General features: G+C 41.4%; 2 protein-coding genes across 4 annotated transcripts in view; one reads left to right on the top strand and one right to left on the bottom strand.

Moving 5' to 3' along the window:
- On the bottom strand, positions 1 to 27874 carry COQ10A (coenzyme Q10A). 3 transcript variants are annotated; one of them, XM_087956290.1, is made up of 5 exons: positions 27756 to 27874; positions 6969 to 7130; positions 4343 to 4535; positions 3768 to 3869; positions 1 to 2119 (listed from the first exon to the last, which is right to left on the bottom strand). In XM_087956290.1, exons 2-5 carry the CDS (start codon positions 7118 to 7120, stop codon positions 1952 to 1954), a joined length of 615 nt encoding a protein of 204 aa, XP_087812416.1. In that variant the 5' UTR covers positions 7121 to 7130; positions 27756 to 27874; the 3' UTR covers positions 1 to 1951. The 3 variants fall into 3 exon arrangements, with proteins under 3 accessions (XP_087812416.1, XP_026535816.1, XP_026535818.1); XM_026680031.2 differs by lacking the exon at positions 27756 to 27874 and adding an exon at positions 14199 to 14422; XM_026680033.2 differs by lacking the exons at positions 6969 to 7130; positions 27756 to 27874 and adding an exon at positions 14199 to 14390.
- Positions 26938 to 27874, top strand: part of ANKRD52 (ankyrin repeat domain 52) — a 63825-nt gene continuing 62888 nt past the window's right edge. The window contains exon 1 of the mRNA XM_087956281.1: positions 26938 to 27327. Coding sequence (XP_087812407.1) covers positions 27301 to 27327 — 27 coding nt within the window. The 5' untranslated portion in view covers positions 26938 to 27300. The remainder of the gene's footprint in view (positions 27328 to 27874) is intronic.

Raw genomic sequence — 27874 nt, 5'->3', positions numbered from 1 at the left:
TCAGATCTGATAGGCTTTTATTTATGACAAAGTTAAGTATGGAGATTCTGATCCCAAGGAGAAAGTTCTGAGAAAAATCACTGTAGTCACATATCTCTGCTGAGCCATTCCTTCAACAGAATATTTGCTTCATCCCACCCTGTAAACACTCCCCAGGCAACGACTTCTCAAAATGCACAACCAAGGGGGAGATTGCTAACCTGTGCCACATTGAAGCAGGGCCTAACTTTTAGGCATATTAGTTTAGACCCACCCACCCACCCCCCAAAACATTTATTCATTTTATGAGTTTACATGGATACCCAGCCCTTTCCATAAAAATACACATATTGATCCACTAGTATTTCTCTCACACTTCCCCAAAGTTGCATCTTCACCAAACTGCACATTCACACACACCCCAGAATTTTTAGCATCACACTTAGGATGAGCCCAAGCCTACGGGGGTGTAAAGGAGACACTAGCAGGAGCTTGTTCAGTCCCTCCACAGAAACCTAGCCAGAAAGTGGCACTCCCTTACTAGCCTTGGCAATCCTGCACCCACGTAGTTTGTGCAAATAGTGCTTTTAACAAAAATAAAATTTTCCTTGGGTAACTAGAAAGGGGACGGGAGAGTTTACACCAAGCTAGGCAATGCAAAATTAGTGTTGATGGTGTGGGAAAAGGGAGGGTTTGGGATATACCCATATTGGGGATATAGGCAAGTACAGCAGCCAGGAATGGAGTTGTTTCATGCTTGGAGCTGGTTCACTGAAGATTCCAGCTAAATTTCTTCCCACAAACTGTCCGGAGACGTGATGCTTAATTTGCTCCTCTCTCACATTCACCCTGGAAGCTTCATCTTCACTGACCCTCAACGGATACAGCCACTCATGGAACAGAAATATATGATGGAAGACAAACCGTAGTTTTGAAGAGACGGGAACTGTTTCTTCAAAGCAGAAGCTCTCAGCCTGCTAATGCCGTTTTCCAGACTCTTCTTGCAGAGCAGCATACAGAGGTAGAACTGAGTAAACTGAAACAGCTAGTTAGGTCACCGAGTGCCTTTGCTGATTTAATTACTCCCAAAATATCCTGGCTGCTGAACTTCTGAAGTGCTTGCAAATCAAAACATCCGCTGGTAGGGTAACATTTGAGTTTTGAAACTGGTATAAAATCGTCTTGGAAGGCTGGACATTACAAGCTGGACATTAAAGAAAGCTTCAGTGGACCTGCAATAGGAAGGACCACTCTCTTTCCCCCTCACATTCTTTCCTATCTCCAAATACTTTCATTAAGAGCAACACCTGTTTTCTAAAATAATCCCAACCCCAAAAGAAAGCTTTTCCCTGGCCCCCATCATTCCCTCAAAAAGGCACTCACTGAACAGCTAAGTGGCTGCCATTTCTTTCTGACCTAACCCAATGATGAAAAGGAAAGGTAGAAGAACCCAATGTATCAATGACCGCCAAAGCCACCCATAGGGCAACAACTGTAGGCCATTCTCTTTTATCAAGAAGCGGGCTGGTTAAGTTATTTTCCTTTAAAATATGTTTTAAGAGGCACAATTTTCAACTGGTCTTCCTTAGGCCCACTGAGAGAACTTAATGAGTTTTTGCTACCTCTTTCTCAAGAAGTCAAGGAACAGCACAAACTACAACCTAAGGCAGCCACAGTGGTAATGGTTCATAGAAAGAAGCTTCAAATAAAGTATGCTAAAAAGAAAAGACAGAGCATAAAAGCCCGGTCGAGTAAAACAAAAGTGAAGACTGAGACGTTGCTCCAGAGGTAGCATGGCACTCTGACCTTTTCCTTAGGAATAAGTCTTGGTCATCACACCAGGCCCAGTGGATAAATTAAACAGGATATCAGGGGAAACCAAATAAATAAGATAAAAACAAACAGCTGGGGATGCTGCAAGCAAATGCCCAGCTTCAAGTGTCCGCATGGTGACCAAAGCAGCAGGCACTCTTCACGTCTGGTGCACTTTGTGGAACATGAGTTCTTGAGGAATGTGGGTCTCAGGGCCATAAGTCTTCGCTGCCCGGCGCTCAAAGGCTGCCACCATCTGCTTTACTACCTCATCGAAAAAAACTGTAGCCAACTGCGAGTGCAGCAGAGAACGAAATTCAAAAGAGATCTGAGGAAAGAGAACAGCACATTGGACTACCGTGAAGATTCATTTTTCCACAGTGGAGCTAGGGCATTTTACAATGAGAAACCCCCTTCCCTTCATTCCAGAGGAAGGGCTAGCAAAGATTTGCTGCGGAAGAATAATTTTGAAATTACAAATCAGGAGAGACTGCAGGAAGCATTCTTGAGAACAGCAGGAATAACAAATGCACTTATAAAACCTATGTACCACTATTTGCTAAACACTGATGAGGCTCCAATACTTTTTTTTTTCCCTACAGAAATTGCCCAGGGGTGTATTATTGTGAAAATAAATTGGGATGCCCCATCCGACAACTACTCTGTGCTGATCCATCTCTAGTTGGGTCTTGGGGCAGAGGCAGAAAGAAAGGACAACCTAGTCTCAGCTGGACATCAAGAATGGCCCTAAGCACAGCGATAGTGTCCAGCTGGATGACACAGAACCCCATGTAACTAAAGGTTGACTATTAGAAATACCGCTTTTCTCTAAGTCAGAACTGCCAGAGAACTAAATCAGCAACTGCCATAAATGCAGCACTTGGCTGACTTGTTCATACTTCATTTATACTTAACACTTAGCCTTATATACCGCTTCACAGTACTTTAAAGCTCTCTCTAAACGTTTTACAGAGTCACCCTATTGCCCCCAGCAATCTGGGTTCTCATTTTACCCACCTCAGAAGGATGGAAGGCTGAGTCAACCTTGAGCAGGTTAGGATCAAACTGCTGGCAGTTGGCAAAATTAGCCTGCAATACTGCATTCTAAGCACTGCGCCACCACGACTCTGGTGGCTCCTTACGTTTTGTCTATAAAACCAAGATTTATAGTGGAAATGGGTTTGGCAAGGGAGATCTTTGTAGCTAAGGTTGTAACCTAATGGGATGTGTGGTACAGGAGTTCCATACTCATCCAGGTATTGGGATGGTTTCTTGCTTTTACACATTATAGCTCCACTACTAGAGGAGCCACAGGGGCATCTACTAGGACAGGGGTATCAAACTCTATTTCATTGAGGGCCGCATCAGGGTTGTGTATGACCTGCAGGAGCCAGGGTGGGCATGGCCAGCTAAACGTCACTTGTGTTAGGGGTGCCTGTCGCGGCCCAAGCACTCGCCCAGCAAAAATGGGCTTCCGAGCTCGTTTTCCAGCTGTGACAGCCTGCAGCCCTCAGTCAGCGAAAGCTCCATTTTCACTGGCAAGAGGTACTACTGATCGGTTCCTTGCTGTTTCCAGGGTGGCCCCACGGGCCAGATCTAAGCACCAAGGGCCCTGAGTTTGACACCCTTGTACTAGGACTAGGTGGACTGCCTTTGGGAAGTATAGAGCTTGAAGGCCAGAGAAGTAACATACCTCAATGACCTTGGAGTTCCCTACTCTGCTTCAAGGAATTCATTCAACAGCTCTAGGAAAAAGAGGTTTGTGATAGGAATGCTCAATACCAGAAACATCTCTGCCATCAGAATATGATTCTGGTTCCTTCACAACTAGGATCTTACAGAGCCTCCTCAGTAATAATGGAAGGTCCACCTTTTTAAAAAAGCCTGATGGATGCAGGAACCCCATCATCATCAGTCCTCATTTATGCAAGAACTAATGAGATGATGAGGAATCCCATTAGCCTTTGTGTGCTTACTGCGAAGTCCAGGGTACACGTGCGAGGATAACCTGGAATGCCAGGACTGAAACGCCAGCTTGTCTCCAAATGATTGAAAAGCTTCCCATCAGTGCAGACTGCCTGGGGGAAATAACAGCAAAGATTCAGGTTGATAGCAAAGCTCACACAGCATGAATTAGCCAAACTGATGCCTTTCCAGATATGTTAGACTACAATTCCCAGAATTCTCCTCAACATGGAGGACAGCAAAATAGAGAGAGCCAATCAAACACAAGAGTTCCCACTCTAGTAACAGCAGCTCTGGATAACGATTTACCCACCAACCTGCATATGAAACAGGTATCTCATGTCTGGCTCATGAGTATGTTGCTTCACATGTCACATTTATGGCAAAGGACTTCCTGTTGAGCACTTTTGATATTTTAAATTTCTATTAAGTGTTTCTTTCAATGCCAGTGTAACCACGTTCATCAAACCTCCCTCCAAATTATCTGAGGCACCAGGAAAAATTATTAATTGTGCAATGCTTATTATTTTGCCATTGCAACGCTGAAATATCATCAGCCTGGTTAGCCCATAGATACACAACTCACCTTTACCAAGTGGGGTTGCACCAGTGTCACAATAGAAGTGTAACGTTCCACAACAGGAGGGAATCCAACTTCCAGCTGGGCCTTCACATGACCTGCTCGCTTAGAGACCACAGTTGATTTTTTACACCATGGAACAAATTCCTTATATTCATTCACATTGGCCACAACACCATACATTTCCTGCATGGAATAGCTGCAAATAAAGAGAGTGACTCATTAAATTATGTCCACAATGATGCACAAGTCCACAATGACACAGGCACATGCGCATCAAAGGATGTTGGAATATTTATTATGCTGTGGAACATAAAAAAATGAAACTTCCACAATTGCAGTTCTTCTCCTTTTCTCAAATCCAGGCTCTTGTGCTTTAAGAGAACAAAAGAAAATAGAATGGATGTTTCATTTATTTATTCTCTTAGATTCCCATTGTATCTAAGAGAACTAACGTATAAGAAATAGAGCCTGGCTCCTATGATTGATATAGTCTGCTGTTTGAATATTTTATGCATTCTGTTATTCAAGACAGGCAGTAAAGTATTTAATATAATATCTGCCTCTTTCCAAGTCTTGCAAAACTCTGAATCTTACTCATTTTTTACTTATAGGCATCTATATTAAAAAAGAAGAACTTTGAATTAATTTATTACAGTATATAAGACAAAATTGGTTAAAAATGTGGAGTCTTCTAAAAAAAACATAAGTCTGCCAATCTCACCATTAGCTTTATTGTCAAATGCCTATTTCAAGGACAACTGATCAGTAAGGTTTAATTACTTATGCGCATATGGTACAGTACATATTAAAGACATAGAGAAAACTGTTCAGCATAGGTACAATTTACTATGATTGGCATATTTACAAATTGCTTGGAAGGATAAAAAGTTATTTCAAGAAAGGAAGAAGAACTTTGAGAAAAATACAGAAGTTGGAGGACTTATACAAACCCAAGATCATTTACTGGGACTATTATAACTATAAATGGTTATTGAAATATGATGGAACAAATAAAAAAATTGTATGATAAAATCAATGCAAAGCTTCAAAAAGAAGTAATCATAACACAACAATGAGAAAAGTAGAAATATTTAGGTTAGCTGTTGGGAAACAAACGGAAAGGAAGGGGAGAAAGTGTGACTTAAATATATTTCTAGTATCTTTTTACTCTTATTTTTTTTTTCTTTATACTCAGTATTCTTAACTTTCTAAAAATCTGGTTAAAATTAAATTAAATTAAAAAATATAAAAGCAATAAGATTTTTGATACAGAACTGGCAGAGAGAAGGAAGCGGAAAAAATGGAGCAGGAGGAAGGTAATAGAAGGAGGGAAAGTCATTGGGATTCTCTTTTGATCAGCAAATTCTGCCAAACACTTTCCCTGTTTATGAAACTGCAGAAGAGCTCTAACAAAAGATCTCACAATCTTGGATTTAATTGCAGCAGTACAGAAGCCTGCCACAAATAAAGAAAATCTTTCCAAATCACTCATCAATTGCAAGCAAAGCTCAGCTCTCTTTTTGATAACACATTCCTTATTGCTGCAGAGGAAGCTAGGCAGAATAAATATACAGTAAATGGAAAATATTCATAGAAGATAAGGCTAGAAAGGGCTACTGGTCACACAATCACTGTGTGTTATCTATAGATTCCAAGTATCAAGACAGCTGGGAAGAATAACAAAACAGCCACCCAAGTTAATTCTTCCCTTCCCATGAGCTGGGCAGAAAAATTTAAGCTAATGGATCCCTGATTACATAATCTAAACGAATAACAGCCTCGCTAAATCTGCAGATAACAGTTCCTTTTCTGGCTCTTGATTATACACCTCCAACTTTGCATATGCATGGGAAGATAATACCTCCTGGAGAATGTATGGGGATTGGTGGTACTGTTACGCTGAAGTAGGCAGCCTGCGGTTTCCTCGAGATGTTGCTGATTATGTACAGTACAGGTAGTCCCCAACCTACGACCACAATGGAGCCCAAAATTTTCATTTTTAAGTGAGACATTTGTTAAGTGAGTTTTGCCCCATTTTACGACCTTTCTTGCCACAGCTGATAAGGGAAACATTGTAGTTGTCAAGTTAGTTAAGCAAATCTGGCTTCCCTATCAACTTTACTTGTCAGAAGGGGATCAGATGACCCAGGGACACTGCAAACCGTCATAAATAGGAGCCTGTTGTCAAGCATCCGAATGTAAATCACATGACCCTGGGGATGCTAAAATGGTCATAAGTGTGAAAAATGGTCATAAGTCATGTTTTCAAGGGCTGTTGTAACTTCGAAAAGTCACTAAACCAACTGTTGTAAGTCAAGGATTACCTGTATTGCTTTAGCTTCCTGTAAGATTTGGTTGGTCACTGTGGGAAAGAGGACACTGAATTAAGGCAGACCGTAGCTTGGATACCCACAGATCTCGCCTTGTGTTTTTATCCCTTTCATTAGAAATAGGTCCTCTTTGGTTGCTTTGGGCGATGAACTTTCTAGCCTTAAAAACCCAGAGTTCTATATATATTTTTAATTACCAAAGGAAATGATGCTTGTGTAGGTCATGCAAGACGGTATTCGAGATGCGTACATTTTCCCTCCATCACAAAACCACCCTCCTGCAAGCCATGTCAGCTCACCCAATGATCCTCCTCTCTGAATATTCCTTCCGCTTGTTGATGAAAGGTCCTGTAAAGCTGATAAATGTCCGGCTGTGCTGACCACTGAGATCCCAATCAAGACTGCTGATAGTATGAGGGTCTCGGATCACCAGATTTCCACAGCATGGCATATACCTGGAACTGAAAGATCCTCAGGATTAGCTGGCCTGAATAGAAGTCTACCAAACTTTCCCAGAGGCTACATTCAACATCCGTTGATCTTGAATAACCTAACCAGAGGCGTCACCCACCGATTCAAAAAGCTGCAAGTAAAGTTAAGTTACAAGCATGACCTAGCACGGCGTCCTGGACTGAAATCCTACATGTGCATTGTGGGTAAATCCTCATAGATAATATAACGTGGGGAGGGAAATTCTGATTTATCTTCAGTTGATTTTAACAACCATATGAAATACACACAACACATACTACCATTGTGGAGTAATTATCTTCGAAGGGCAAATGCTCTTGTTCCTCTTGAAAAAGTGGGGGGGGGGGGGTTTAGGGGAAAGGGCCTCTATAAAAGTTTAGTCTATGAATTTCAGAGGGCCTCTGATTATCTATTTCTGGTTCTGAACCTCTTGTAATCTCTATCTGCAGTTCCTCAGATTATCAGCTCTGTGCGTGTGAAAATTCAACTTAATAGCATTGGGCAAACATTGCCCTTCTCCCCAAAGTACAAGTTATTCAACAGAGTTACTACAATCTGAATTTCATCATAAATGTCAGGATAAATTGCACATATCAATACCATCCTTCACTCCTGCAGAAATTGGAAAAGTGAATTTGATCACATATGCATTTCTCTAAATCCTTGGCTGCTCCCTCCCACCCAGCTTACTTTACAACTTGTTGTCAGGGAGCAATTTTAGATACAAGTTCATTGCTGTTAAAGAAGACTGGATAAATGTGTTTTCACAGACAGCAAGTCACTAATTAATAATCACTTCTCTTCTCCTTTCACCTTGCAGCCCCACCTGTTGCCACCGCTGATCACCTGCTGTTCAGGCTGACCCCAGAAGATCAGACTCGGCAACCTGAGAGGTACAGGGAGAAATCCCAAATAGTACCATGGAGGTACAATTCCAAAAAATTGGAATTGTCTGCTCCCCAAGGCAGAATAGTCCAGAAGATGGTGTGGAAGAATCGTGTCAGCTCAATCCGAATTGGCCAATGGTGTTGGGCTGATCCCATCTCCAAAGATCCTCTCTTTACACCACAGAAAGAATGGTGCATCTGATTGAATCCATGGCAAAAGTTGTATCAAAATAAAGGGGGAGAATACTACTTTAAGGATGCCTCTATGAGGCCAAAATTTTGAGGACACAATACAAAAAAAGAAAAAGAAAAGACATCGCTGAGATATAGTTGTGTTGCAGTTAGATGCAACTGAGGATAGGATCCGAGATGTTGGCCTCTTCACCTCTTTTGCTTTTTGGATGGCAAGGTCTTTCTGCCCGAGAAACCCGACATTTAGCAGCTGACTCCCAACTGGATCTATTCATCAAATTAAAACTTGAATTAAAGAAGGGGGTAGCAATTTTCCTCCTCGGTTTTCTGTGATGCTTCCTCAAATTCAGTTGGGAGGAATGAGCAGCCAGGCTAATGCAAAGCCTTTGCATTTCCTTCCATGTTGGCCTGTTCCTATCTTGTTTGCAGGCCAGCTTAGCTTAACTTACATAATCATTGCCAGGGTACCCTCCCCCAGCAGCAGCTAAGCTGTTCTTTCAACAAGTTAAATATTCAGGATGCCAAGTGAAAAGCCTACCGACGAAAAGAGGAACAGATTTCCTGTCAGATTTGATGTCACCAGAGGTTTAAAAAAAAAAGTCTTTTGCTTGGCTCGACAAGCTTGCAGGCTACTTAAAAAACAATGAATTGAAGAAAAGTCCTTGACCTTCTTTGGTCTAAATGCCTTCATGCGCAAGATGGGTCTGCGATAATTTTTGTGTCGGAAAGCAGCAGATTTTCTTTATCACAGCCTTTTCCAATCCAGTACCCTTGAGGTGCATTGGACTCCAATTTCTATCATCCACATGCTGGCTGAGCATAATAATACTTGCAGCCTAACACATCTGGAGAGCTCAAAGTGAGAAGCTGCCTTACATGCCTTTTTCAGTGGGGAGGTGGGGGGGAAGAGAGGGGAAACAATAAAATGTAGCAATATACCACAGTAGGATGGATGCCACTAGAGAGCCAAGGTAAAAAGAGGAGTGGAATTCTACCCTTGAAGACGTGCGAAGAGTATATTGCAGCATATTCAAGGACAAAAAAAGAATGCAGAAAGAATGGCAATTACAGAATAGCTGCCTGGCAGGTTAGCTAAGACATTTACTTGGGAACATTGCCAAGCAAGGCAATGTGAATAGGAACGTTACGTAAAACAAGTTAAAGCAATAGTAAAGTCTTCATCTGGCATAATCACTTGAAGGAAGGAAGTTTTAAATGCCGTCAGTTTGTTCCCCACAAAGTTAACTGTGACGCTACACTGCATCTACCAGCAACAGCGAATTGTGGGCATCCGGAGAATCCTTATCTCAGTCTATGCTTTGCCTGGAGATGTTTCGCCAGCCCCTCTAAGCGTGAAGGTGAAGTCTTTCCCTGGTGCAACAGGATAGTCAACAGTCTATTTATAGCAAACAGTCAGAGGGAAAGACATGAAACCTGCAGGGTAATAAACATTCAGGAATTGTTAAGCCCGTAAGCCTTTTGGTGCCCTTGCCGGAGGATAACTCAAATATTTCTAAAAATGATGTGGAGGAAGCTACGACATCTAAGTAAGGTTTCTATTTAAAATAAACTGGATTCACATATCATGCTAAGGCATACAGGTGGTCCCCGACTTACAGCTACAACTGAGCCCCAAATTTCTGCTGCTAAGTGAGATGGTTGTTAAGAGTGAGTTTTGCCCCATTTTACGACTTTTCTTACCGCAGTTGTTAAGTGAATCAGGACAGTTGTTAAAAGTTAGTAACGTGGTGGTGAAGTGACTCTGGCTTCCCCCATTGACTTTGCTTGTCAGAAAGTCGCAAAAAGGGGGATCCCATGGCCCCCGGGACACTGCAACCGTCATAAATGCGAGTCAGTCGCCAAGCGTCTGAATTTTGATCACGTGACCCTAGGGATGCTGCAACGGTCGTAAATGTGAAAAACAGTCATAAGCCACATTTCTCAGGGCCACTGTAACTTTGAACGGTCACTAAACAAACGGTTGCAACTCAAGGACTACCTGTACTTTTGTCTGAGTTTCTTGCATAGGCCATTATTACCCTAGCTCATCCGTATTGCTAAGGTGTAACCTATGATTCATATATAAATGGTAACTGTGGTTGGAATCAATCGTCCTGCTAAGCCAAAAGTAAACAAATCACATTGTGAATTAAAACAACATTTGCACCTAAGTCAGCATCATGGAATTCTTAAATAGTAATGTATTTCTCTCTAGCCCATCTCAAAAGATCATTTTAAATTTATTTCTTTATAATATTACCTGTTAATTGCCGCTTCCTTTTTTTTAACCTAGGTAAAATTAATTCCCCAAATAAAGCATTTTACAACTTGTTAAAAATTCCAAGTTTAAATACCTACTTATTAATTAACATCATTCCAATAAAAATCTCAAATCTCTTCAAACACATCCGGTTAGACACACATAATGTGCTTCCAAACTAACTCCCCACAATTGCCTGCAATATTCAGAGAAAAAAAGAAGCCAATAAACATTAGAAGAGCCGTGTATATCGTTGCTCACTCCCATGACTACATTATGTATTATTTAGGAAGGCTTCTCAAGAACAACTTTAAACTTGTAACTTTAAAATTAAGTTCCAAGACTCATATGGAAAAATAGTACTTTGGAATATGTTCTCATTGGGAAACCAAATCCAAAACCAAATCCTGTTTTGAAGTCTTTTGCAAACATTATTGCAACAGTACAATCAAAAGGTTATGTATTCAAAGTGTTACTGGACACTTTATTCTCAGTTTATTTTTTTTAATGTTTGAGAAGATATTTCTGGGGAAAATGAGTCTTGGTAAGGATCATTCATTTCCAGATCTGAGATAACACAGCAAATAAATATTAAAATATCCATCAAGATTATAAAAAAAAATCTCCTCTAGAAGACATGAATCCATTCAATTTATTAGCTCTTACTAATACTGTATAAAAGGCCTATGAAATTTACAAAAATAACTTCATTCCACATAAGAGAGGAAAACTCAAACATATCAATCTGTAGACTGAATATATGGGTGAGTGCTGATGTGAACTAAGGATAGCTCATAGGTCATGAACCTGAAAATCCTGTTAACTCATCACATGAACCTAGAACAACAACAATGTCCCATTGCCTTTAAAATTGGTTTAAACCAGGGGCCTTCAAATTTGACAGCTGTAAGACTTGTGGACTTCAACTCCCAGAATTCCTCCTCCAGTCATGTTAGCTCAGGAATTCTGGGAGCTGAAGTCCACAAGTCTTAAACTTGCCAAGTTTGAAGACCCTTGGTTTAAACAAATAGGGAACTGAAACCTGTAGTTCAGGGGTGTCAAAAATCACATTGTCAAAGCGGCATCATGTGATGTATCAGGACTTTTTCCCCCTTCGCTAAACCAGGTATGGCCAGCCAGTGACACATCTGGCAGACAGTCCTATAGTTCAACATCTGGAAAGCCATATGCTGTACTTCAAATCTTGTCCTTACGGTGACTAAAGGCCATTGTACCTAAAACAAAATGGCCCTTCTCACTAGGTTATACCATCACATTTTAATTCATAGAAGGCTAAAAAGGGCTACTGGGATCTTCATAATTTAATTCATACATGTGTATGGATTAAATATGATATGAGTTTGTAACTATTGACTCTGTAAACTCTCTGCATGATAAAAAAAACCCTTGCTCTGGGATATTACTGGTCATTAACACAACTACAGAAAAGCATGATCAGTCACACATATATTGTATAGTGTGCTTCCTCTTTGGAAATTCATTTAGCGCAGAAATAAAGAATACCAATTATTAGGAAGAAGTTAAAAAGGTACAAGCATTTGGGCACAGAGGGTGTCAGTGTCTATAATGGAAGTGACTCTGTTGGTACCTGCTTTTCCTCAACTCTATAACATTTCATCTTGAGGTGTTTGCTAAGAAACCTTTCCCAAATTAAAAAAACCAAAAAGCAAAATGCAGCATTGTCCAGTTAGCTCCCTTTTCTAAGCTTAGAAACTTTTCCAAGTTGCTGCTGGAACTAAGGCAGGGCTTTAAAGCTTTACCAAGCCAGCAGGAGTCAATCAGTTTAAAAGCCCCAAGTAATTTTCTTTACAAAAATTATAGATCAGCACAGAAGCAAGTATGCACATTCTGAGTTCTCTTTGTTACTATTTCAAATAAACCAGAGTTACATGAATAAAAAACAATTTCAATATGTTTCATAGAGTACTTCAGCTGAAAATATTCTCAAATGGAGCTTGATGCTTACTGTCTATGTGTGGTGTAATGGTTAAGATGTTAGATTAGGACTGAGGAATCACAGCTTCAAGTCCACCCTCAGCCAGTGAAGCCGACTGACTGACTTTGGTTCAGTTAGTGTTTTTCAGCCAAACCTACCTCATAAGATTATTATTGTGAGGGAAAATAAAGGGTGGAGTGTTATGTATGCTACCTTGAACTCATAAAAATATACATATGACAGATAAACATATATGTCACTCTGAACTTGCAGAAGGCAGGATATAAATCTAACAAATTAAAAGGTGCTGCTTTGACCATAGTACAGAAATGATTTGTCACAATTTTCTACTACAAAATTTTATACTTTCCAGTGTAGCTTACAGCTCTGTGATTCTGATGGTTTCCCACCCAAGTAGACCAAACAGATTCAGCCTTACTTCTAAGTCAGTTGATGCCATCTGCCAAAACATACAAGTCACACAAAGGCAATAAAAACTGATACAAAGACCCATTCCCAGTTACTTTCTGCAACCCAATACTATTCACCAATATAAAACATTTTTATACCCACACAAGAAGAGATGAATGAATAAAGCATGAATTCATTATGGAAAAAAATTAACAGCTACTAGGTTTGCTCCCTTTCCATAAACTTGTTTAATCCTCTATCTAGAGATGTAACAAGACCTCAGGGATTTTAAATAAATTGTTCCATGAAAATCACATGCTCTTAGGCTTACCATTTAGCATAATTAAAAAAAAAAAATCAAAGGAGCACAAATTGAAACAGCTGCCAAAAAAGCATTACTAAAGTAGCCACAGTTGTCAGATGTGTAAAAACAAGCAGAGAATGACTATATAAAAAATAATAATCTAGAATTGCAATGGCACATAGGTTTCTGTCATGTTAGAAGACAGCATCATTGCCCTGAACTACAAAGAGGTTGCCATTTATACATACTACTCTTTACTTATAAAAATCCCAACCCTTATCTTACTGGAGGCGTAATCTTTTCCATTTGCTTCCTTCATACATGTACACACATTCATTAATAGAAACCTCTTACAACATCCAGGGAAAGACAATCAGTAGATCAACAGATACTTATTATCTCATACTGTAATAGTCCTACTTTTATTGCCCCTGGGCTCTGATCACCGTTATCACCAGTAACATCCCCATAAAGTCCCCGCAGGATCCTTCTAACTCGGGAGCCACCCTTTCCCATTTTAACCTCTACTTTTTTCCATTTACTCCTGCAATGACCTTCTACCAATGATGCCTTGTATTCCCCCTTGAACGAAGAGCAAGGAGTACAAGTGCTCTTGGTCCCTGTTGTCCTTGCCTAAAAAAACACTCAGCCTCCTTACACAAGATGTCCCAGAGCCTTGTTCAATTTCACCCATTTTTCCGAGGGTCACATGCTATTACACCCCCCCCCGCCAATCTCAAAAACAGCCAGGGTACTTCCCACCCCACCCCCCTATTGAGAAACGAGTCAAATCTTTTCCTATACACGCAACGCTTTTAAGGAACGGGAGATCCACCCGCTGGAATCTGCTCGCCAAGCCACCTGGAAAAAGCGCCCTAGAAGGAAGCCCGGCCAATAAGAAAAGGTGGCGACCCGAGCTCTGCTCCCCTCTTTTGAATGGGGGAGGAGGCTCGCTTTCTCCCGAGGGTCCTTCACCCCGGTTCCTAACCCACAATGTCGGGTTCCTCCTGTGCCCCCGCGCCCCGGCTTGATCCCCGCTCCGCTCACCAGCCAGCCGCGGTCGCCCTCGGTCTCAGCCCTCCCCGCACTCCCAGTTGCCAAATTTCCCGGAGCCAGCGAGTCGCCATGGAGGGCGGGGCGGGGGGGGAAAGACCAGGTGGAAATGCCCCTCTTTCTCTCTCTCTCTTTCGACTATATCAATTCCGCCAGCAAATAAGACAGGCACCGGCGTGAACTTTCACCTCCCCTCCCTTCCCCCCCCCCCCGTTCGCGTCACAATGTCATTGCGTCGCCCTGTCTATGTCACAGCGCGGGAGGGGGAAGAAGAAGAAAAAAATGGCTGGAGAGGAAGTGAACGCAAGGCTTTGTGGGGGATGTGGTTCTAAAGGTTACGCCCGAGTGAATTATGGGAATTGCGGCTTCTCTTCCTTTTGAGGGCAGCCGTCTTGCCAATCGTGAGATGTTTGTGATGATCGTTGGCTTCTTTTAAAGGCGCCTTTAACTCCAAAAGATTGGATGTGGTTACTGTTTGGAATGGGAAGCCATCTCAGAGCTGTGGAGATTGGGAAGTGAGGGGGGAAGGGGGAGAGAACTAACTTTAAGCGGAGGGGAAAAATGGGAAAAGAAATTAGCAACCCATTTCCGAACTATTGTTAACTTAAAATTGTATATGCATACATGCTCTTTCCTCCCAGGCTAAGCCACATTTGCATAGAGTTGAAAACTACCGGTAGGCAAAAGAAATTAAAGACAGGAAGGGAAGAAAATATGGCTAAACTAAACCAACCTGGAATCGAGTCAATTTACTATACTACTACATTCCTTTCAATCCTTCAAAGCATTCTTAATTCAATTACTTCCATCAGCTAATTTGTATATTGCCGTTTGTTCTATAAGGATAATTAGCAAGAGCCCCAAGCACAATTTGTGGTAGGTTTTATTAAATGCATTAATACAGTCCTTAGTCAAACAGTGAGCCAATTATTTTGTGCAAAATCAGTGAGACAACATTACAAATGTTGTCTCAGCACTGAGAAATCACTTGAGAACCATCACTGAAAGTTCATTTGGACATAAGCTGCCTAATTATATTTTATTATTCTTCGTTGATATGTAAGTCAACGTTGTACAACTGTCAGGAAGACAGCCCAGAACAGACCCTATCATCAGGAAAAGTGGCTTTTAATTTCTGTCCTACTACTTACTAGATTGGTTTAAAATAGCAACAGCCATCTCCCAGACATTCCCATCTACTGGATGGCAGAGCTGTGTGTTTCAACTAATCTGCCATACCCAAGAGCTCACCTTGCTTGCTGCAAAAGAAGGACCTCTCTTTTTTGAGGACATGAATGCACAATATCATCCCCAACCCCAGCACACTGCTAAGGAAGCCTCTGCTTATATTTTCTTGATATGCATTCTCAAAAAACAACAACAACCCCAAAACAAAGATATGGGTCATTTGAGTTGTATAGTACCAAGATAAAGTAAGGAGTGGGAACTATGCTCTGCTCCTATAGACATCTGAGACTGCTGACAGTGCACCCGCCAGAGGTGGTATTCAGCAGTTTCTGACCAGTTCTGGAGGACCGGTAGCGGACATTTTGAGTAGTTCAGAGAACCGGCAAATACCACCTCTGACTGGCCCTGCCCCCATCTATTCTCTGCCTCCCAAGTCTCAGCTGATCGGCTGGGTCTTCTTTTGTTGCCCTGCACAGGAGAACGGAGCTGGAAAGCAGATTAGTGGGGTGGTGGAGAGGGAATGGAGATTTTACAGTATCCTTCCCCTGCCACACCCACTAAGCCACGCCTACCAAGCCATGCCACACCCACCAAGCCACGCCCACAGAACTGGTAGTAAAAAAAATTGAATCCCACCATTGGCACACTCATACAAGAGGGGAAAAAGAGAATCAAAATGAACACAAATAAGCATAAATAGCAATCCATCTTCAATCCTACTACAGATTCCCTGCCAAAGCCTTGATGATAAATAACGCTTTGTAGTAAGTTGTATAAAAGACCTGATCAGCAAGCAGAAAATCAGTATAGAAACTGTCTGATTGTCCAGGGTTTTGTGGTTCGCCGGCAGCCGGTGCAGCCGGCAGCAGAATCGGACAGTGAGGAAGAAAGGGAACCAGTCAGGGAGCCTGGAGAGGACTTGGACAAGGGTCCTGCGTCCGATGCAGGGATGGGGCCAGGACCATCTGGGAGTGGGGTGCTGTCTTTGGAGCCTTCGGTGTCTGGGAGCAGCGAAGCACAGGACCCAGGGGAGCCTGTTCCCAGTGTGCGTGTGCGCAGAGCTGCTAGAAGGCGAGAGCAGCTGAAGCAGAAGGGGCGACTTGGGAGGAAGGCTGGGAGGTGATTGCCCCTCCCATAAGGGATAAAAGTCAGACCTCAATGATGAACGCTTTGCAGGAAGCAAAGCAGTTCAATCAGATTCTGAATCCTTCTTGAAGCTCTGTGTACTCTGGTCGTTTTTTTCTGATACTTCGGGGGGGAGGGGTTTCCTGTTATAATTACTTTGGTGACTTCTGTTTTTGGCAGCATTCCACAGCACTGACAAGCATGGGCTTATCTTGGGGAACTGTAATTGGTTCTGGCTGGAAAATGAAAGTAATTCACAGTGTTGCATTAAAATAGGTTTTGCTTTTCAAGCAAGCTTGTGTTTCAGTATGTTTGACGAAGCCTGGGTCAGAACAGGGTTTGCTGCTAAAACAGGAAAAATTTTAAAAAAACTGCACTATGCAATAATGTGTGTTGGTGACTTGTGGGGCACAGAGGATGGGCCTTGGGCTTTTGGGAGATCTGCTCTGATACTGTACGGAAACAAGGATGTTACAAAAGCCCAGCAGTAGTTTGAGTAAGTTAGGAAGTAAATAGAGAGCCATGCCTCTTGGAGAGGTTTAAGCCTCTTGGCTTTCATAACAGAAACGTTGGGCAGTCAGTTCAAATTATACTGCTGCTCAGTTCTGTGTAATGGTTGGGCAGATCAAGTTTTTAGCCTGAGACCACCCAGATTTACAAAAAATGATCCGAGAAAGGCCATATAAATGGAGCTTCTGCCGTGTGGGCTGGAAAATATCCTTAAAACAGAATAGAGCAGCCAGCTGGGATGATCATCCCACTGGCATCATGATTTGTGCCAGGCCCAGACCCCTCATTCACATAACTAGCAGCCTAGCCTGCTTAGCATCTGAACCAAAGCTTCTTTAGGGTGCAGTAAAAAAAATACCAAGATGTTGGCCATAAAGGTGCAATGCATACATGTAACAGCGTTGCAAATACTTGACTTTTTTGACAACCTCCTGCAGACATTTCTAATCTGAGAGATTGTCACCTGCTTGTACGAAAGGTGAAACGATAAGGGAAACCATTGAAAACCCCCAAAACTGTAAACTACATTGGAAAGTAAGTAATTAACCATGAGGAAATCTTCAGAAAGTCAATGGAAATAATTTTTACCAGTAGACTGCACAAAAATAACTGATAACAGATAATCAGAGTTGGAAGGGACCTTGTAGGTCATCTAGTCCAACCCCCCGCCCAAGTTGGAGACCTTACACCAAATATTAAGAAGATTCTTGGGAATCAAATTCAGCCTAAGGTACACATTATTTTTCTCAGAGCAAGGAACAGTTTGATTCAAATATTCTCAACTGGAGGGTTTTCTGGGGGGAGAAGTGTGAAATTAGCACATCTGCTAATGACACATAAATCCTGGAATGTGCATATTTTATCACGATTTATGTACAAGTGCCTAATTAGGTACAGTATTTTTATTTTAATCAAACAGCATGTTTGAGGGTGCAAAATATATGTAACTATCTTCAATATTTATGTATTTTTATCCTTTATTATTATTATTTTAAAAACCTCCTGTTTTCCATTATATTATATTAATTATATTATATTATATTATATTTATTATATTATATTATATTATATTATATTATATTATATATATATACACACACACACACACACACACACACACACACGTCATTATAGTTGTGCTTTTAAAGTTGTAGCAACGTTTCGGCAGAATCTCATCTGCCATCATCAGGCTTCTGTATTGAGTTCGTCTGTGAGTCAGACTGCAAACAACTGTAAAAGTCTGACTCACAGACGAACTCAATACAGAAGCCTGATGATGGCAGATGAGATTCTGCCAAAACGTTGCTACAACTTTAAAAGCACAACTATAATGACGTGAGAAAATACCCGAACAAATCTGAATACCATACATAGTTTTATATATTTATATTTATATTTATATTTATATTTATATTTATATTATTTATATTTATATTTATATTTATATTTACATATACACTTGTTTGGAATGGTATGGGGCTCCTGACTGAGTAGGGGATTGGACTAGAAGACCTCCAAGATCCCTTCCAACTCTGTTATCCTGTTACTCTGTTACATAAATTAACAATAACTATATCATGTTTTCAAAAAGAAATTACATTATATACTTAGACATTTTAATATGCCTTAACAAAAATAAGGACAAATCATTAAGATATTAATTATATATAATAGAGGTTTGTCTACAGAAAAGTCTATCTTGCATAAGAGTGAACAGTTATGATCTGTGTAACTGAGATCAATAACTGCTAATTATAAGAAAGAGTGGTGGTACAGTTATGATTTACATTTAAACTTAGGTTCACTTCCTGGCTTCTTCAGGGAAGGTTGGAAAAGATTCTCCTCTGAAACGAAATAGATACAAGAATGTGGTCACACAGGTAACACTTAACCAGTCAATTGTGATACAAACTTTTGTGAGCAGCACCCCTGACTGAACTGCCACGGTCGGGCTCAGGTGGTAGCACACATAAGTGGGGCACAGAGAAGATAATTAAAATTTCATTGTATATTTAAATGTAGGGCAATGTAGGACAAATGTCGGAGAACAGCCTGTAAAATATAAATAGCCTTCACAAAGAAAAAAAATCTGGTTTTGATTGTGCCAGTACCCAAGTCCTTTGACAGAGTGATTGGTAAGACTTAAATGATGAAATTACGAGTATTATTGGTGTAAATGACACCAGGTATTACCAATCTCAGATTGTTTTGTAATAGTATTAAGGATTCTGGTCTCATAATGCTTCTCTCCCATCCTATATTATATTTTTGAAATAAAGTTGGCTTGGAGAACTAGATGAACAATTATATGTGGAAAATTTGGACAAACTAGAAATCCAATTCAGCTAGACTTTAAGCTCAGATCCTCCCCCCCCCCCCCCATTTTTTGCATGAGTTTTTTTCCTTTATCAGTCAAACTAAACCAAGATTGGTTTCCAAACTAAATCAAGTTTTAAAACTAACACCATCTGTAATGCAGATCTATATTTACAAGATGAATTTTTAAAAACTGTTCATTTTATTTGTGGCAGTTCAGTCTCATTTCCCAGTTGTACATAATTCTGACTGTTTGAAGGTGAAATGTGCAATTCCTTTTCAGAGCAGCTCTTTTGTCAATGTGTTTTGTCTATTGCAATGTGTCATAGCAAGCAAATCCTAACATTTGCTCTGCATTGGGAGATTTCCAGAAGGAGTGCTCAGTGATGAACTGAAACATGGAGAGTTATAGGTCCAATAACAGGATTTTAAAAAAGGTTCTTAGCCCCACAACTTCCAACCCCTCCTCCATGAACTCTTCTGAATCACTAATTCCTGATGAAATCCAACAAGAGCCATCTCGTGCCATGTCACGTGGCAAGATAACCATAACATACATTCCTTCTTCGGCCTCCACTCTATCAACATAATCATGGATTTTATCATATCACAGAGAAGCAACTATTTCCTTCCATTCCTCTAATTCTAAATGAGTGCATCACAGCAGAGAATGTGTCTGGAATAAGACAATAAAGAGCCATATCTCTACCATTGCCAAAAATCTACATGGCCACCATGAAATCATAGGAATTGAGCCTACTCAAAGAAATCTATGATATGCATTAATATTTAACCTTGTCAATTACTTGAAAGTCTGAAAAAGGGAAAATCAAGAATAGTTTTATGTTCATTGTGATATTGATCACAAATACCTGTGCTAAATATCCATTTAGAGGTAGGATGTTCCTTAATTCTCAGATCTGACCTATGAATTTGTATTATAACCGAACTTTTGGTCATCTCTAGGCTATAGTGCAATTGATCAGATGCATCGATCTTACCTCAAGTGCATAAATAATTGGGTAAAGGATAAAATAGGATTGTGGAGACACCCATACAGAAGTGAAGTGGCAAAAGCACAGAGAGTACAGATTACATTGATCTTGTATACAATATGTTCAAATTGAACATAGTAACCTTTTCCAAGTGTATTGTAGGATTGTCTTTGTTTATTTGTGTTTGTGAACTTTTGTATCAGTGTTGACTCCTGGCCACTGTCTGGAAAAGCCCCTGCAGTTTTCTTGGCAAGATTTCTGAAGAGGTTTCCCATTGCCTGCTTCCTAAGACTGAGGGAGAATGACTGGCCCAAGGTCACCCAATGGCTTTGTGCTTAAAGCAGGACTAACATTCAGTCTCCTGGTTTCTAGCCTGATACTGTCAGCCCTAGTGTGCCTGCCGGAATGGCCGGGGCTGCCATTCTGGTGGGGAACAGAGAAGCCGGGATTGCCTTTTCCATGGGGACCCAAGAACAACATGGCCACTGTGAAGCTAAACCCACCAGGCCGCCGAGCCCACACTAGACCTGTTACCATTGCTGACATCAACACAGAACAGATGTTAGGCAGCCACGGCTGAAGCAAAAGTGGACACTTGCGCGCATGTGCACTGAGTTTGGCTGCTGATGGAACTCTGCTGGCCTCCCTGCTTAATGTCTACTGACTCAGCTTAGGGAAGAATGGAGGGTGGGATGAGCACATGGGTGGATAACTGGGGCTAGGGAACAATTTTAAACGGTGGGACAGTTACTGGGCGATTGGTCCTGACTTGGAATTTCCAATTGATGGATGTCAATTCATGCCGGTGTTTGTGAGGGAGATAAAAAAATACAATTCAGAAGTGTGTTTTTGGCTCCCCCCACCCACATTACATTAGAACCTGACAGATACCTTAACAACTACACCAAACTAGCTCCAGAGTTAGTCCCTGGTAAATTCAGACTAACATGTTATACTGTTTTATTTAAAAGCATAAATTTTAATGGTACAAGATGAACTATAGTGAGTGAAAGCTTATGGCTTTAAATAAAATTAGTGAATCGAAAACAGGTGCCACCAGGCTTTTCAATAACCTCGCCTGCCAGCCTCCAAAATTGTCTGATATGCATATTTACATGAATGATGCAGTGTTGTTATCACATACACCATCTGATTTAGAACAAGCCTTTGCCCTTTGACTATCATAAAGAAAGCTCTGAAAATAAATTATTCTAAAACTAAAATTCTCATACTTGCCCAATGCCATAGAATCTCTGCTTGGTGGGTGAATGAACACCCAAACAATGTTTCAAATCTTAAATATCTGGGGGTAATATTTTACTCTTCTGATAAGTATAGGGCACATTGAGAGCATCTTCAAATTTCCTCCAAATTATCAATACACTGCAATTTTTCTATTATTCTACACGGGCATTATTTATGCTGGCTATTCTTTACGTATTTGAAGCAAAAATTAATATATAGCTTATTTTGCTGTCCTTTTAGGTCTATAAGGTTCTTTTGCCTCCTTAGCAAAGCACAATCTAAATGTTCTGACCCAGGCTTCATCATATTTAAACACAAACTTATTTTAAAAGCAAACCTATTTTATTGCAATGCTGGGAATTACTTGCATTCCCAGCCAGAACCAATTACAGTTCCCCAAGATAAGCCCATGCTTGTCAGTGCTGTGGAATGCTGCCAAAAACAGAAGTCACCAAAGTAATTATAACAGGAAACCCTTCCCCCCGAAGTATCAGAAAAAACCAACCAGAGTACACAGAGCTTCAAGAAGGATTCAGAATCTGATTGAACTGCTTTGCTTCCTGCAAAGCGTTCATCATTGAGGTCTGACTTTTATCCCTTATGGGAGGGGTAATCACCTCCCAGCCTTACTCCCAAGTCGCCCCTTCTGCTTCAGCTGCTCTCGCCTTCTAGCAGCTCTGCGCACACGCACACTGGGAACAGGCTCCCCTGGCTCCTGTGCTTCGCTGCTCCCAGACACCGAAGGCTCCGAAGACAGCACCCGCTCCCAGATGGTCCTGGCCCCATCCCTGCATCGGACGCAGGATCCTCATCCAAGTCCTCTCCAGGCTCCCTGACTGGTTCCCTTTCTTCCTCACTGTCCGATTCTGCTGCCGGCTGCACCGGGTGCCGGCGAAGCACGACACTAAATTTCTAAGGGTTATTTTCCAAATGGCAGGAAATGTGCCTAATATGATCTTTTGTCATGATTCTGGGTATGATTAGAGTGAAAACCAGCATAGAGTTATGCATATTTTAGTTGAAAGTACTGTTTTTCCTGTGAAGCATCTGAATCCTCTTCAATTGTGGTTCTGGCCTAGTCATGGTCAGAAAAAGCACTAGTCACTTTAAAGCATTGTTTCTGAACCTTAGCTGCTTAAAGATGTGTGGACTTCAACTCCCAGAATTCTCCAGTCAGCTATGCTGGCTAGGGAATTCTGGGAGTTAAAATCCACACATCTTTAAGCAGCTAAGGTTCAAAAACATGGTTTCAAAGGATAGCCATAACTAGGGCCTGAAACTGGAGGAATATCTGCCCCTCCGGATCATACTGGATTTCTTGGTTGTATTCAGGTACCTTTCTGGACTGTCTGCAAGGGTTGGGAAATGGAGACACTGATTTGGCCATATTCCAAAATCTCAGAGCTCTTTTACCAAGGAATGGTAAACAACAGCATTCCTCCCTCCCTCCCTCCCTCTATTTTTCACCAACGATCAAATTATGGAAGGAGAACAAAGGAGGAAAAAGGTAGAGATGGCCAAGAGCAACAATGCTTGACTTGAGCTAGGACTCAGGCTTTTGTATACTCTCCAGATTTAATTAAGGATACAATTCACACGAGCCTCTAATATGGCTGCTTTGCTGTTTGAACAAATCAAGAGTCTTTCCTCTACTGCTGTAGAAGCATAAATTGTCTCATCCATGAAACCTACAGTAGTTGAATATTCCACCCATAAGTTTTAAAAGCAGAAGGATAAAACAATATGCTTTTAACAGCGATTGCTGAAAGCCATCATTTGGAGAGGGCTACTGCTCTCTAATCCAAGCTTATTAGGTTCCTAAAAGCATCCAGCTGGCTTTGGAGTGACACAGATTGTTAAACTAGATGGGGTTGTGATTTGAGTCAATATAGGCTCTGTTCTCAAAGAAAAGCTATCCCTATATGACTCTTTCTGGCATATGTAGTCCCTGATATTTTAGGCAGATACTGTGTTTAAAATAAACATAAACACTTGATTTTTAAATAACTACTGTTTTTAAAACAGGTGGAGACAGACTCTCCAAAACATCTCCCAGGGATATAATATGGCCATGAGAACTGACTATATACAGCATTAAACAGTAGTAATTGCTACTGTGTGCTAATCTAATATAACAATAGCTTTATTAGCAGAAATTAATGGGTGAAACTTTTAGAGTATGAAGATAAAGCATCATTACCTGGACATGTTTGCTTATTCAACAAGCATGAAAGGTAAAATGATAGGAGTGGATTTAAGAAAGAGAACTATATTATATAGGACAATTTTGATCCATGATGCTGGAAGTAAATAAAGAATGGATAGTGCCCTCTACTGCACTCTGCACAACATTTCACAACCTGGAAAAAAACAGCTTCAGTTCCCATAATCCTTCTCAAAATAGTGGTGTCTATGCTAAATGGGAATTATGAAAACTAATCTAATATTGTAAAAGGCATTAATGGCAATTTTTACAATTTATTGCAATAAGATCCATTGTACATTTAGAACAGTAATTGCTCTCCTTTCATGTACCACTTGAAGTTTAGATATTAACCATCAGTTACATGCACCCACAAGTTACAAGGTTTTAGAATGAGGTGTATAACTAAGATCAAGTCTTACCTGCATTGTAGCACTTCAAAGGAATAATACATTCTCCAACCTTTGTTAGGTATCAATAGCCAATAATGAAAGGCACACCAAATTTTCTCCAAAATTCCAACAAATCAAAATGAAATATTCTACATTGCTTGTAATAATACAATATGAAACAACTCTTAACATAATTAAAGTTTAATAAAGACAGCAACTCAGTATTTTTTAAACTTGAATCTCAGCAAGTATGGAATGCAGTGATAAATGGACAGAAGATCAAAGACTCTTAAATCATGTTGAGCAGAGGCCTATCCTTAAGAAATACAAGGGAAGTCTATAATTTTATATTTGGGCAACATTTGTCTGTCATTGGCTGGCTTGGTTATAATTATATGTTTATACAGAGTTAAACAGAAATTACAAAGGGAAGTTCTTAATTTCTTTAATAATTATGAGACTGTTTTATGAGTAGTGGGTAGCATTTGAGTCAGTAGAGACCTTTCATCTGTATCATGTTCAATTAACTGCAAAATCCTATATGGGTACATGAAAGAAGTAGAACTTTTCAACTGAATGCAGGCCCTACTGAATACAATTCCAGTAAAATGCAAAGGATTAATATACATCTGGTATTTTCCCATCTGCATTTGTGCAACACCTTCCAGGCAATTTTGTTTTCAATCTTGAAGATTTATGGTATTTTTGTCATATATATTTTAAAGATGTATGGACAGGGAGCAGAAAAAAATATAATCTTTAACACAAATTGTCCTGTCTACAGTTTCCAAATCCTAATCTGTCCAACTACACAACAGATTAGAGGTGGGGGGAGTCATTTTTATAGTTTCTGGTGGTTTTAGGAAGCACCTAATTGAGTCTTGTGTCTTAATGTAAGGAAGATAGTTTCTCACAGATCAAGTAGCAAACTTACCAGAACACATGATTTTAATAGCCATTCTCCAGTTCAGAGAAAAGAGCTACAAATATCCTAAAACATGTAATGATCTAAAAAAGCAGTGCATACAACACAATTTTATGAAGGAATCAATATTGTGGGAAGGGATAAGCAATGAATCTGCTCACTCAAATTATACGTGGAAAATACAGTATATATATTTTTACTCAAATGTGTTTTATAAATAACCTTAAGCACTCTGAAAGGAGTAAGCCTCAGATGAAGTTAATCCTATAAATGTTAAAATTTGGAGCTCAGAATATTTTAAACACCCATCCATCCACACTCTTTAGTCTAAATCAAGAGCATGGAGATACCACATTCTCATTTTTCTCAGGGGAAACTACTAAAGCCACTTTAACTAGTGATTCATATTTCTACAACTCATGACTACAATTTGGATTTGTATACTATGCTTGAAGGCAAACTCTTGAAAGAGAAATGAGGTAAAGTGACAGTTAAATAGGGGAGCTTGTCCCGGGTGTGGAAGTGTGTATGTGTTGATTCTACGGTGACACTTGAGGTGTGTGTGTGTGTGTGTATTCTTATGAACATGCAATTCCACTAGGAGACCTAATTTAATTAACTCTAATTTGTGTTTTTGCGGACCTTGTCCTTGGAAATGTGGATTAGGTCTGGATAACTTAATTGGGAATTTGAAGAATTTTGGGTAAAGGATTTTCCGTTGTCTATTTTTACTTGATTAATTTCTTTTCATCTTGACTGTCAATTATTTAGCAGAAACACTGATTCTCAGACTATTCTGGATTCTGTTAATGTTTTAAGGGAAGACGGTGCAAGACACAAGTGTCAAAGTCAACTGTGTCATGTGAGATATCACAATGTATCATGCTTTTGTGGAGCTGGGGTAAACGTGGTCTGCATGTGATACATCCAGCTCGCAAGCCACCAGTTTGACACCACTGATGTAGGAAGAAAGAAAAGATCCATCTGGTTCACTTCCAAATTGGGAGAAAGGTGCTGGAAATAAAATGGAGGCTGAATGGAAAGGATTGTGTTTAATGATGAGCAGAACCAAGGCATACAGTTCTGGGGCAGCTAACAAATTAGCTTGATGAGTGCAAGGATTTTTATAGTGTTTCTGAAATGCTGCAGGGATTGTGCAATGTAATAAGCCTGGTGTCTTTTGTTATTCTAATGGTGGTGAGTTAATTGTATTAAAAGGTCATTATGTCCTTAAAGGTCGTGTCTTTATAATCCGGATGGGAGAAGGATGTAAATTTTAATCCCATTGCAGGAGGTAAAGGTGTTTTTTTTGTGAATAGACTGGCCCAGATTTCTTGATGGACATCTGCTGTAGGCTATTAAGAAAGACTGGGGGCTGCTTTCTGCTTCTAAGAACGTTTCTCAATTTCTCCTTTGGGGAAATATAATATTCTACCTCTTTTAATATTCCACAAAATATTTCATTCTCTAGGAGGAGGGGCTTCCCATAATGGAAACAGTATAAAACTTATCACAAGGTAAACTCCAGGAACTTCACAGAAAACTACTATAGTTGTAGTTTTCTGGGAATATCCTGATATGGGAATTTTTGCTACTGGCTTTGCTTCGGATTGTTTTTAAACTTTTAAAAACTTCCCACTCTACCCTGGTCTCCCATCCAAGTATTATCCACAACCCACCCGGCTTAACTTTTGGAGGCCAAGATCAACCCAATGTAGGTGGGGCAGCGCCAGCCTCCGACGCGGCGTTTTTTTATTTGCCCGGGTTTGGACCCGCAGATGTTTGCGCGGCACACGTGCGTGGCCATGCTTCCCGGAACCAGGGTTGGCTCAACCCCGTCTCTTGGGTTTCACTCCCGAAGCGCCGCTGCTTAACCACGCAGGCCCGGCGGGCGAAAGAGCGACCCGGGGCGCGGGTGGACACGGGGCTGCAGTTGCAAGAGAGAGCCGGTTTCAGGGTCTCCCCGGCCTGGTCCCCGGGGGCTGGGAGGAGCGGCTGGGCGGGCTTCCCCGGCAGGGGTCGCTACGTCGGCACGGCCGGCCTGCTTTCCTCCCTCCGGTGGGCGGGCTGAGTTCCTCCCCGCCCGCCGCCCCACAAGCAGCCGGAGGGCGCCGCGGCAGCCGAAGCGCGATCGATGCCGGGAGCGCGGAGGAGAAGGCGGCGGCGCTGCTGAGAGGGGGGGCGGCCCCGCCCGGAGATGGGGATTCTCAGCATCACGGACCAGGTATGGCGAGCGTGGGGAGAAGGCGCCTCCGTCTGACCCTTTTCCCGGCGCCCAGCTCTGGCCTCGTCCCTCCCTCTCTCTGTCTCACTCGCTGGCCTGCCGCGTCCGCTACGCCAGCTGGGGGATGCACGGCCTAGTGCAGAGCCGCCCACTTGGTTTCAGCGGGAGCAAGCTGGCTTCTCCCTCCGGCGTGCAGCGGCGGCCTCGAGATGGAGCCGGAGCTGGGGGCCAAGCGAGAGTCGACGGGGCTGGCCTGATCCCGGCCAGATGGCTACCGACCTCCGAAGAAGGCCGGCGGCGGTGCCCGGGTTTAGAGCCCTGCTGTTTCCCGCCTAAGAAGAAAGAGTTCTTGCCGCCCTTTTCCCTGGCGCGTCTCGGCTGCGGCTGCTTTTTCCCGTCCCCCCAGGCAGTCCTTTCCCACCGCCTACCTCTGTTTTGGGCCCTCGTTTGTGCCTGCGAACTCCTCCGTCCCTCTTTCCCTCCTTGCTCCCCTCTCTCCGGTTTCTGGAGCGCAAGGACTTCTTCCCAACCTAGGCAGGTCCTCGTC

This window comes from Notechis scutatus, chromosome 2, assembly GCF_049901735.1.
Source record: "Notechis scutatus isolate UNSWTSFEM ecotype Mainland chromosome 2, rNotScu1.2, whole genome shotgun sequence".
NCBI lineage: Eukaryota > Metazoa > Chordata > Lepidosauria > Squamata > Elapidae > Notechis > Notechis scutatus.
This window is presented reverse-complemented; position numbering and strand designations above follow the sequence as displayed.

What these genes read in the sequence shown, in the direction of transcription:
- COQ10A (XM_026680031.2), bottom strand. Translation starts at nt 14,278, where the DNA reads ATGGCGACTCGCTGGCTCCGGGAAATTTGGCAACTGGGAGTGCGGGGA. An exon ending in AGGGCGACCGCGGCTGGCTG is followed by an intron (nt 7,131 to 14,198) that starts GTGAGCGGAGCG and finishes AGGATCTTTCAG; the next exon opens with TTCCAGGTATATGCCATGCT. An exon ending in TCAGAGAGGAGGATCATTGG is followed by an intron (nt 4,536 to 6,968) that starts GTGAGCTGACAT and finishes CTTTATTTGCAG; the next exon opens with CTATTCCATGCAGGAAATGT.